This window comes from Siphateles boraxobius, unplaced genomic scaffold (genome assembly GCF_051911475.1).
Source record: "Siphateles boraxobius isolate OS27281-9 unplaced genomic scaffold, OSU_SipBor_1 6, whole genome shotgun sequence".
Taxonomy (NCBI): domain Eukaryota; kingdom Metazoa; phylum Chordata; class Actinopteri; order Cypriniformes; family Leuciscidae; genus Siphateles; species Siphateles boraxobius.
In genome coordinates this window covers 11,426,073-11,439,074 of record NW_027509186.1, presented here as the reverse complement: position 1 = coordinate 11,439,074, position 13,002 = coordinate 11,426,073, and the positions used below count along the sequence as shown (strand labels likewise).

The 13,002-nt window shown below is 39.3% G+C and overlaps 1 protein-coding gene across 2 annotated transcripts in view; it reads right to left on the bottom strand.

Moving 5' to 3' along the window:
• The window catches only part of tfdp2 (transcription factor Dp-2), a 47,242-nt gene that overhangs the window by 937 nt on the left and 33,303 nt on the right, over positions 1-13,002 (bottom strand). For both annotated transcript variants that reach the window (XM_077207678.1, XM_077207680.1), the window contains 6 exons: positions 7,477-7,639; positions 6,534-6,680; positions 4,775-4,843; positions 2,095-2,246; positions 1,515-1,681; positions 85-127 (listed from right to left, as the gene is read on the bottom strand). In XM_077207678.1, coding sequence (XP_077063793.1) covers positions 85-127; positions 1,515-1,681; positions 2,095-2,246; positions 4,775-4,843; positions 6,534-6,680; positions 7,477-7,639 — 741 coding nt within the window. The remainder of the gene's footprint in view (positions 1-84; positions 128-1,514; positions 1,682-2,094; positions 2,247-4,774; positions 4,844-6,533; positions 6,681-7,476; positions 7,640-13,002) is intronic.

The following is a 13,002-nucleotide window of genomic DNA, read 5'->3' as shown; positions in this document are numbered from 1 at the left end:
TGGACGGAGAGAGAGAGAGATGCTGTTATCTAGATGAAGGTGGCCTGGATGTGTGGGGACACTGTGCTGGTCAACATGCCGTACCTCGTGAGGCTGAGAGGGGTTCTGTTGCAGTTTCTGGACATGTCTGTTGGGACAGAAACACATGTTTATTTAGGCATCATAAGTCAAGCACAAGAACCCTATTATAAAGACAGCTTCTCGACAGGCACGTCACTTTACTTTCACAGAACAGGTAGGAAGTCTGTGGCTGAAGGATAAACCGGTGTCTGAAGCTTTTGAGAAAAACAAAACAAAACAAAAAAAACCCACAACAACATCATACCAATTAAAATTGAGGACAAATGGCCCGTGAAACCTGACCACAAAAATGTATTGTGTCTTATTTTGTTCCATATATTTTTGTTTTTAATATTTGATTTATGTTTTATATTTTTGTGACATCACAAAACATCACAGCCGACATAAATGAAATAAGGAAATAACCTGATTTACTGATACTCTTGTGAACACTGTTTACTTGTGTTGGGTTATTGGTTTGCATGTAAATCCGAACAACAGATTATTATTTCAATAAGCTGATCTTTGTGAGTTATATCAGCGTACTAGTGTGCATCAAAACGTGCTCAATGAGATCTTTATGACAGTATAACAGAATACTTGCATACAATGCATAAAAATCAGTCGTCACTCTAGATCGCCTAATAATAAGCATTTGAAAAATGCTTAATTTTATGATCAAAGCCCTCTAGTTTTTATAGTGATACTTAAAAAAAAAAAGTATAAACTATCCATCAGATGACAGAAGGCATGTAGTTGATTGTATACAACAGGTTTATTGGTGAAGTTTTGATCATGTTGATGATTTAGAGGCCGTAAGAATGTGAGTATCAAACATGATACAGCAGGCATTATAGGGTTAAGCAAGTGTTAGCTGGCTAAAAATGTTCATTACAGAGATATTGAGGTTTGGTGAGTGTTAATTTTGGACTCTGCCAATATGTGACTTGCAGATTTTGTGGCAGATGGGGCATGTAGCTACAAACACACCACACTCTCGGCTCTCCACTGATCTGTGTGTCTTGTTACTGTCCGTATGTGAGATGAGGGGTGAAATCACAGTACAGTACTGCATTAACTTCATTCTGTTTGTCCTGCTTTATTACACTTGAGAGCTGTAGATAATTGAGAGCGGATTAATCCTTTACACAAAGATGACTGTGGTTAGGTGTCTGTTAAGTGAAGAGACAAAGAAGCCATTCACAATCATCCAGTTGCATCAGTAAAATAAAGCAAGAAGAGTTATTTTAAGATCCATGATAATTACTTCATCTATTCAAACTATATGCTATTATCTCTCAGAACTGTGATATGTTGATGTTTTGGGAGAGATCCTGTCAGACACAAGCGTTCACAGAAGCAACAGAGAAAGAATGTCATACAAAAATAAAAAACCCACTCAGCAAACATGATTGAAAAGGAGGATGAAGAGAAGTGTGACGTGAGATGCTTACTGGTGACGTAACCCTCCAGAGACTTGGGCACTAGAGATTTGGCCATGGTGAGGTTTTCTGGAGAGCATGTGCCGTTCTCAAGCCCCAAAGACATGCCCATCCGCTTCAGGATCTCAACGTCATCATGGATCTCAAAAGTGTTATCAAAGTTAAAGAGGTATTCACACCTGTTTGGAGGAAAGAGTTTGTGTGTTCAGTCAAACTGTGGATTAAGACTAATTTATTCACTTTATATGCTTGAGACATGTTAAACACTCATGTTTCACGTCATTATCGGGTTCTTTGATGATAGAATTGCGTATATTTAACGTGATTGCGTAAACAAATTAGTAAATCGGTTCATCGAAATGAACTGTCCGAAAGAACCGGTTTGTGGAAAAGAATCGGACTTCCCATCACAACCACAGCCATGAAAATGCTAGTGCTTAAATGAAACTAACAAGAAAATAATGCTAAAAATGAGTGCAGACAAATGCTAAACTGAAGTAAAATACAGTGAAACAGTAATATTGTGAAATTAATCTTTTAAATAAAGAGAGCACAAATCTGCTCTTATTTCCACAGAAGAGAAATGTCGTACTTATCGCTGGAGATGGAGCAGTCGATGACGGTGCGCACGTCTGTGTTGAGGATGATGAAGGGAAGCTGAATGACAGATCCTGGAGGGGGAGTTGACTGGGACGTCACTTCGTTGGCCTGGTTCCTCTGCACCAGATTCTTGAAGGCGATCTGCTGCTCGCGGGAAGAGATGCACAGTTCACCACACACGTACACGCAGCGTTTCAGCCCTGAAGGGCCCACTTATTAACGTTAAGTGTCAGTGTGTTGATAAACACAAAGCTTTGAGTAGTCGTAGCATACACAGAAACTAACTCATGCAAGTCTTGAGATGTGTGGGGGTTGGTCAAAGACTCGAGCCCGTGCATTTTAATTTAGCGCTCCAGCAGCGCTCACAGCTCCAAGACTGATCAATATCCCAGGGCCTCATCTGATCCGTCCACGCATCACTGACTTCATCACTGTGATCTGTTGCATCACATGGCGTATCACTTACGCTCATCTGTGGTACGTCATTTCTGTGTTAATGTCACACATCAACACAAACGGGCCGCAGTGATTTCCTGAGATTCTGTGTGTGGGCTTTACTTTGACTGCGGGAGACGGATGATGGTCTCATCAAAAAATGAATCAATAATAGGAGATTGCTGCTTTTCCACAGCTGGCCACTGTTAATGCCTCCTTCCCCCTCTCATCGGCTGCTTTCACTCATATATTCTTCTCTTCTTCTGAGGTAATGGAGCGAGGTTGGTTAGCGTTGATGCCACTAAGTGGACAAAGATTTTTTTCAGCAGTTTTTGAGTTTCATGTTGCTGATATGTTTTGTGGGGGTTGGAGAAACAAATTCTCAGATGCATCGCGATTCGCTATTCAATGTTTAAGAATCAATTAGTTTTTTTCTGTCTATGTACAATGGCACTTGTGTACGCTAGAGACAGTTGTTTTCCGCTTACCGCAATTGCACACAAACACACACACAAAACCATCAAACAAGTAACTTGCATGAGGTTGAAGCGAAACACAAGTGTGATCTCGGGCTTCATTGCACAGCATATGTGCTGTGAGAAACCTGTGCTTTGCTGTACAAAGGCATCATTTATGTTGTTTCAAATGCTGTAGTCCTATTTATGTTCAATACAGAAAACTCCCTTACTGACAGACGGCTGCTAAACAAATGTGCTTTGAGTGTTTATTCTGAAGAGCGTTTGTGGCATACGGCTGTGCGCGACTCTGTTTTAGAGGTTAAATACACTTGAATCTCCAAATGCTTTTATGATGCGAAATTAATGTAAACACTACGGTGGCCGAGAGAGCTAAACGCGCTGTAACTGAAGAAAACACATGCAAGCAGAAAAACAGCACGTTTGTGTATTTGGTTGTGTTGTGAGTATTTGCAGTGCATTTCTGTGTGTGTTTGCATTGTGAGTATTTGCAACACGTTTGTGTATTTGGTTGCGTTGTGAGTATTTGTAGCGAGTTTCTGCATTTGGTTGCGTTGTGAGTATTTGTAACACGTTTGTGTATTTGGTTGCGTTGTGAGTAATTGCAACACGTTTGTGTATTTGGTTGCATTGTGACTTGTGAGTATTTGCAGCATTTTTGTGTATTTGGTTAAGTAGTGAGTTTTTGTAGTGCCTTTCTGCGTTTGGTTGCGTTGTGAGTATTTGCAGCACATGTGTTGTCAAGCTGATGATGATGTTTACTTAATTTGCTGGTGTTTTTTGTATTTGCATGTGTTTTCTTCAGTTGCAGCGCGCTGAGCTCTCTCGGCCAACATAAAACAGTCAGTGTGCTTATTGTCTGTGATATCATCAGTAATATTCAAAAAGCAGCAGCAGGGATTTTTAACAGCGATTAATTAAAAATCCGTCATTGCCGTTGTCTGGAAAACTTTATAGCTACAAAAAGCACTTTTTGTTTATTGCTTGTAATGTCTTTCTTTGTTCTCTTTATTTATATATTTTGTGTGTGTGTATATATATATATGTGTGTGTGTGTGTGTGTGTGTGTGTGTGTGTGTGTGTGTGTGTGTGTGTGTGTGTGTGTGTAAGCTATATTTAGTTAGTTCATCATTTCTAACATACAATTATTTTGTTTTACTATTAATTTTCTCATTTTAAAAAGCACTTTGAATTGAATAAAAATCAACAAATAAATTTGATATTCAAAGTCAGTAAACTCATTCATTAATAATAATAACAAAATGTAAATCATGAATTGTTTCAGATTGTGATTTGGAAATAGATTGGATTGTGAGGTGCATAAAGATTTCTAGCTCTAATATTGTCCCGTTAGTGATTCTAAAACACATGAACCATTTCTATGAATGAGTCAATAAGACTCATGAATCTGTCTAAAATTCACAAATCAACGTTTGAATTGTCTAACGACTCATTCATAAACAATCAGTGGAGCACTATAAGTCACTGAACAGAAAGCCATCACTTTCTTCATGCCCAACTAGACATTAACAGAATAACTGTACTTATATTGGCTCTAAAGTACTAAAATGGCCAGATAAATGAAGAGTTAAATGTTAAAGTATCAGAATCGCTAAGGGGAATCGGGAACGGGAATCGTTAAATAAATTTTCTACAGATGATTCCCATATGTAGTGCTGTCTGGAATTTTTCCTACGAGCTCGTAAAGCTTACCTACCAAAACCTCACACACATACAAACACAAACAGGTGTGGCACAAACCTGTAATATTAGCTCCTCTAGCTGGGCTCTTTTCTGTCGGATTCTTTCCAAACGCTTCTGTTTTTCCAGCTGAAAAATGACCACACACACACACATGTAAATATGTACATATCTGTCATGTATTTCTATATTTACAGTAGAGAAACACTCAGATAACAGATAAAGTGTGTATGACCTTCTTCTCATCATCATCCTCCATTCACCCTGTGTTTCTGTCTGTCAGGCAGCCACAGATGTGACACTAACAGATGGTGACCGGCTTTATACACATCATTGCCAATGCCTGCTCAAAGCTAGACTGACTAGTATTAAAGTATCTACCTGTGTCTCTGTTACATACAAGAAAACAAATGATATGACCCAGATAAAAAATAAAGTAAATCTTTGATTTGATTGTCTTCAGCGAATACCGAATATGTTCATATACATTACAAAACGCTATAAAACTATCAAATAAAATATACATTTTACTGGTTTACATGCAAATCAATAAACTGACAAATGGACATTGGAATTTATGCAAGATTTTGAAATGATCAGGTTGTTCCTCCTGTTACACAGTCAGGCATTTACAAGCGAACTGGGTAACAGGCACAATTCTGTGCGCGTCCATTAGGTTTTGCCTAAAAGGTTAATGGCCTTTCCTCGATAACAGAACAAGCTGTTCACTTATTAACCATGATCTGTGTAATTGATTCCCATTCCCCAAAATAACCAATATTCCGATTAGTAGAAATCTGAATTAGACAGACAGATACGCCTGTATTAATCTGGATTCTGGGTGCCAAAAACACTGGCAATTTTGCAAAATGACCCTGTCGAAGATAACTTTGAGCATATTATTCCAAATCAGGGAATTAACAAGTCAATTTTCAACAATAAAGATTATTTTCTGTCGACCCGTTCTGTAGTAGTTCAGAGTTTTGCTTGCCCTGTCAGCGTTTTTACTGGCTCCACTATAACATTTTTATTTTATTGTTAGCCATATATTCTTATATATCTCAAAAAAATTATTGATAATACTGATAAATATTTATAATAAAGTTGAAATATTTTTTATAATATTTACTAATACTCATATCATCAAATGTCAATTTCTTTACAAAAAAACAAACAAGCAAAAAAACGAAATCAATTGATTTGTAATATTATAGATATAAATGTAAGTCTTTGACTGCTATAAATTCATATAGAAAATTCCATCAAAACTTTCGTGGCCGAAATGCGAGTTTACAGGTACTGCTCCATGATAAAAACATCATTAATTAACATATTTATTATTTATCAGCAGTAGATTAAAACTGTCACTTGGCATAAATGTGGGCTATTTGGCGATTGCAAACTGCTCTAGAAACTGCTCAACAGCACTGCGTCTCCCAGTGCTGGTCCCAGTGCTAATTTCCCTCCTGAAATTAAAATTGAGACTTTAAAGTGCCCAGCCTGGTTCAGTTCACAGCAGGGCTTTGCCAGAAATGCAGTTCACTGGTGTGTGAGTTTGTTTATAGAATGCTGTTGTCACACCCATATATACAAATAATTACTTGTATTTATTAAATTACTTTGGCAAGCTGTTTCGAACTCCCTAAATGAACTCCAAACGAACTTTGTTTTGGCCTGATTTTGTTTGTGCATTTTTTACTTTTACTTTTCACTTTAGCCAGAACGCTTAACTGGAAGATGATGCACATGCACATATCTTCTTTGGGATCGATGGGAAGGTCATTTGTGATTGTGAATTTGTTTTTTCACACACACCCACCTCTAAGTTGCGACACTCTTGGGCTGAGTTAGTGGGAAGGCCAATCCAGCGTATCTCCTTCTTCTCTTTGGAGATAATGTTCATGGCCATCAACACGTTGAGCGCGTCATACACACGCCGGCGGATGTTCTTCTGGTCGTACGCTTGCTGCAAGTGAAAACACACACCCTCTATTAATTTCACAAAGCGCATGGAGATGTGTGATCATCCAGCCCAAACCCTTTGCGTCTGCGCTGGTCTTTTGACTCTTTGTCTCTCTCAGTCTTTGTCCTTCTAGCATTCCAGGGCAGAGAGATTAAAACTGGTGGACTGTCAGAACTAATACCGGAAAGTATCCACAACACGCCACTCTCACTCCAGGTAGAAACACTTATGTAATGATCTAAGGCCAGCGGTCCAAACACAAACCCAAACTCTCATTATAAAAGAGATATTATCCGAGATAAACATTAAGTGTCTGTTCCTGCTTATGGTTTTGGGATACGGCCAGACGAGAGGTGGACGTTGTGCAGAACGACAGGAAGTGCTCAACCTTCTTCATAAATCACAGCTCATATTAACAGGAGAGGCCGCAGGACGAACCTGTAGATCTTTCCCATATTGTATTGGTCCAGATCTGTATTATTCTGTAGTGTAAACAGACACTGAGTAAGTGATGGTCATTTAGGTGAGGCATAATGGTAACTTTATGCATATTTCATATCTGAAAGAGCAGCCCAAGACAAGGACAGTCTTTTTAGATCAATATCAAATGGCTCTGTAAGAAACCATTATGTAAAATCCATGACTTTTAACGCTGAGTGTGGGAGTTATGCAGCCAATTTTAATACTGAGTGGTAAAGGTTTTTTTTTTGGTTTTTTTCTTCAAATCTCTAAACAGACCGACAGTAAAAAATTATTCGATATCAAACTTAAAGTTTTATCATGATCTCGTGGCACTCACCGAGTCGGCGGGCATCAGGCTGCTGGCGTGTGTGAACTCAGACACCAGCTCATCGGCCACCTCGTTGTAAGACGTGGTGCCTTTCTTTTGTACCTTCTCGCACACCTTCATGGAGAAGTGCCTCAGGCCTTTCCCGTTCTTATCTGCCCTCTTCAATCTCTTACTGCAGAGACACAGAGGAAGAGAGAGTTTGCACAACTCATAGTAGGACACTAAATGTAAAGGGTAGTACAATAAAGATTGCCAAGATTAGTAGCATTCATTTTTAATTAGAAAGCAAATCAAAATTCAACACACACACATACATACACATTATATACATATATACATAAATAAATGTTGGTTTCCTTTTAATACAAAATTAATGCATTGTAGTAAAAAATACTATTAGTGCTGCACGATTAATCCCGATGTCAAGCCTATAAGATTATATGACGCAAAATGCTGTGATTTTATATGAGATAGCCTAAACAAATTAGGGCTATTAACACAATTAACGCAGCATCTTTTAATTTTTGTCATAATTTGGCTAGTGTTACATGATCCCGCTCTTATTCATGCAAATGCTTTTAAACCATTCATGCGCAACAAGACAAAAAATGAGCGCGCTGCCTGTGAACGTCCTGACTGACTCACAGAAAGACGAGCACGCCAGAATACAGTTCTCTTTCTCGCTTGAACGAACAACACACTTGCATTGCTCATGAACTGGAGCTCGTCTCATAAATGAACCGAAACTCAGAAATACATATTTAGAAAGCTTGAAATGTCTACTTTAAAACAAAATAATTCAAAACGAAAAGAAACAGACTATTCTCTTCTGTAATCCGTATGAAATGTGCATTTCTCTCTATAGGCGAGTTCACTACTGCGAAGATCGCGAGTCAGCATCGTCAACATCTTTGCAGCCGAGACTGACACGGAAAACACTAGTTTATTAATAAACAATTAAAATAATAAGCAGTCTCCTTTGCTATATTTGACACATCATAATGATTACTTTGTTGGTTCTTTGTGGCAAGCTTTATGAGTCCACTAACTAATCAAATATTCGAAAATCGTGACTCATCCCTATTTTGTACCAGGCCATTTATGGTTGTTCATATTGTTCAATAAAGTTATTGGTAAAGAAAAAGAAAAGAAGAAGCTACTGAGCCTAATATTATTGTATACAGCGCGCAAGGTTTATACACATGCTCCTAGTCTTCTTCTCCATTTTTAGTGTATCTCTGTGGCAGAATTACAGCGCCACATACTGGTCTGGCATGTATACTACATTGTTTTGAGTCGGTTTCAGTGGTTTCGTGTGTACACAGATATTTCTTGAGACAACGCCGTGTTAAAGGAATATTTTTTTAGAACCAAAAAAATTGGATAGGGAAAGCTCTGGCTTCGTGTGGATGTGGCCTTAGGAAGTCTTATGACAGGCTGTTGTTTAAAGTGGTTTGTGAACCAGCAAACAGCTCTGTTCTCTGTAACTGTAGACGACGCGTTCGAGAAGGACATGCCTTGAGAATGAGCGGAGACACTTCTTTCCTGTTACAATAGCAGATATGTGTTGCAAAATCACTTTTCATCCTATTTTTCATTTACACCCATCATATCCTATTTGTCATTTGTTGATTCAAGTGTGTGATCTTATACCTCACTAACACACGCGCACACACACACACACGCACACACACACACGCGCACACACACCCGCACACACACACGCACACACGCATGCACACACACACACAAAATCTGGCAAAGATACAGCATGTCCAGGGCTATGACACTCTTTGTGCTCCCGGCATGCATGTGTGTGCACGTTTTCATGTTTGTTTTGTGTTGCACAGGGTCCTTGGCCCTGGGTCGTGTCACTGTAGCTCACTGCAAGATGCGTCAAGTTCAACCCACAGAGGTGGGAAAACAAGAACATACATGATACGTGTGTGAGAGTGCGAGTGACTGACTCGACGTGACGTGACAAACCATAGACTGTATAAAACAATGGACATAGTGTCCGTGACGTCACCCGTGGGGAGCGCGTCACTCCCGGATAAACGAAAATGGTCAAAGAGGCGGATTAGCTGAGATGACGTGACGCTAACAGACAGCAGACAAACAGCTGGTAGTGACAGCAGCGGCAATCCACCTGTCACTCAAGTGGCCACGCCCTTAATTATGCAGAACTTTGAGGCTTAATATAATTTAAACGGATGAGTTATTAAAAAACAATCCACCCCCCTCACAGTTGTCATGAAGGGCAAAATAAGTTATATAGACCAACACCACGTTTTGTACCAGGCTGTAAACATATTTTTTCTGCAGTTAAGTTGGGCGTATTAACATGGGCAGGCTATGGGATTGACTCTCTTTTGCATCCAGTCTCTAGTGGCCAGATGAATAGCAGTTTAAGTCCCTTCCGTGTTGGTTTCCAGAGAGACAGAAAGGTTGCCACTTGAATAAAACAGACCACATGAGAATAAAGCACTAGACTCTAAAAACGAAATAAAACGTAAAGTTGTTACTTTGCAAAACCTAACATAACTAAAACATTTTTTAAATTAAATTTCCTATATACTACCTAAAAACTAGTTGGTTTTTTTTGGTTATATACCATTATATATGTATAACAATTTTAAAAATCGCAATGAAACGCAAGTAGTGACTGACCTTTTCTTTTGTATTGTGACATGCATCCGAGTGTAACAGATTATTAAAAATGAAAGAAACAATAATGTAGGAAGTGGGTCTAACCAACGGATGTTGATTGGATTTTAAGAAGTGGGCGTAACACTTCAAAATGAATGTGAGCTTGCAGTCGATTGTGGAGGGGTTAGGGTTAAAGCGGACTAAATGTTTGGAGAAGTCTGTCATACATTTGTTCAATCAATCTTATTTGATTGAATAAGATCTATAACAAGCATTTACAAAATAGATAGGGTGAAAATTTAAATATCATTCCGACTTGTGTTCATGACGCAAGCAGGCAAAAATAACCATCGCTATCAAATAAAGTGTAATTTAAAAGGCCGTGCATTCTGCTATACGCATACGCTGGAATACACGTGAAATCTGAAGTATACTCTGGGCTTTACAGGTACTAGCAGGTCACATACATTACACCATTTGTTCATCATGCCGTGATGCACCATCCGATGTCGAGTGCATGTGTGTCGCAGAGACTGTGGTGCGTGCGAATGCTTGTGAGAGTTAAAGCAAAGAGATGGCTCAAGGTCCGATGGTGTGCCAAGTACACAAACGGGAATAATCCGGAGGAAAATTCACTCATTCTTTCTCTCTCACACATGCTGTAGGAAAAAACGCCAATGCACTGTGGGGTGAATTACGTAACTCGCTCAATGAAGGAGAGAGGTGTGGAGAAACAGGAGGCACACGGGGGAAGGGAGGGGGGGATGTGCAGTAGCGGCTGATTGGGGTTTCAGTCGTCAGGACAAATTAGTTCCAGACCCCAGACTCACCAACATTCACCCCTAATTGACTGGAAGTACTGCAATGCCGTAAGAGGGACTCTCACGCAACGTGTGTGTGTGTGAGTGACTGTGAATATGATACGCATTTACACGTAACATACATGCACACACACACTGGTTTCTGCTTAGCAACAGTGCTGAGATGTGTTCCCCCCCTGTGAAGAATGTTTTAGCTCAGAGAAATGCATTCTCAGGACAGAGAGAGAGAGAGAGAGAGAGAGAGAGAGAGAGAGAGAGAGAGAGAGAGAGAGAGAGAGAGAGAGAGAGAGAGAGAGAGAGAGAGAGAGAGAGAGGGCTGAAAAAGAGGAAGTGGAGAGAGAGGAGAGAGGGAGGGAGATTCATCTGACCTTTCGCAGGAGAAGACACATCTGCCAGAATGCAGCAAAAACGAGGAGAGTCACAGAAGAGTAACGTTCTGTGTCTGTGTTTGTACTGTGAGCAATTCAAAGATACGCTACAAATAATTCATGGGGGCCTAAACAGGAAATAACTATCCAATTGGAATATAAAATTGCAAATATTTAGCTATTAACGATGAAGTGACCATATTTAAACTGGTTTCCCTGTAACATTTTTACTGAGTTAGAACTCTACTCTTAATTTTAAAATTAACTATTTGTTTCTGTAATTTGCCCTATATTTATTTACTCCTTTAATATTTAATACGTCTATATTAATAATATAATAAAACTCGATATGAAAATCCCACATTCCATTTACAGTTAGTCTGGCTACTAAGGGTGTCACGATTTTGATTTTAAATCGAAATCGATCGATGCTGCCACGCCCCCATGTCGCGCACGTGATGGAAAGTTCGGATCGTTTTACTGACTCTATTGTTCAATCTCGTTCATCAAAATGAACTAATCTTTTTTCTAGTCATATCAGGGGCTTTAAATGTTATACTTTTAACAGGCAAATTCCCCGAACACATCCACCAACGCAATCTTGATCGTATTCTGAATTAAAAAATCATTATAATGCAGTCAAAAATAATTTACAGGGAACATTAATAATTACTTGACCTTCAGAGTCTTTTGTTCCTTTGTCGCGCAATGAACGGATCGTTCATGAACGACTCATCACGGCGCGGGAAAAAAGCACACGTGTTGAAAGGCTGTGAGTCCTCTAACTTGGATTCTAAGCCCGAGCCCGAACTTGGCCCGACATTTCCCGTCACTATCCTCGGGCCGGGCTCTTGATCTATAGACGTGCACTCCCAACGCAATAGAGTGCGGCGCGGGACTAGATTTGATGGCCGAGTGCGAGCGCGGGCGGTAATGCACTCACTCTGTGTGTGCGGGAGAATAAAACGATTCGCAGGACTCCCGCAAACTAGAAATATCTATGAATAAAACATAAAACTAATACATTTTTTCCATCTGTTGCAGAAAAGCAACAAGAACAACTAAAACAAAATAGAAACGATTTACAGGCCAGAGTTTCTATTTATAACATGTTTGCAGCGTTGAGCGATTTAGCCAATCACAGACATAATGTGTGGATTTCTTGAACGCAATGACCAAATCAGAAGCATTTAAGATAGACTCTCCTCACCGCTCAAAACTGACTTTTTGTTCAGAGCTGAATTCTGTAAGCTGGCAAATCCTCTAATTATAACAAACAAAGTGTAGGCTATATATTATGAAAGATTCATTGTGCAGTCAGCTTCATTGATGATAACAGAGATGTGTGAGATTGCGATGAACTGATGTCAGCTTTTTAGGAGCAACAGCAACCTGTGCTTAAAAACAATAAAAAATAAAGTAAAAATCGAGAATTGAATTAAACCGTGATATTAGAATCGAAAATGTAATCGAATCGAGGATTTGGAGAATCGTGACACCACTACTTGCTACAGTAAATCCATAGTAAATGTTTGTGATTTGTGGATTGAAAAGTATTCTGAATGCGTTTTCTGTGTCAGTGTTGCTGAGAATGTCAGCGCTGTTTCGTCTGGCTTTTAATTCGTTTAAACCACCGAGACATTAGTGTTTGTATCATCACTGGTCAGCGAGTAAACGCATTTGTTCTGAGCTCGTAC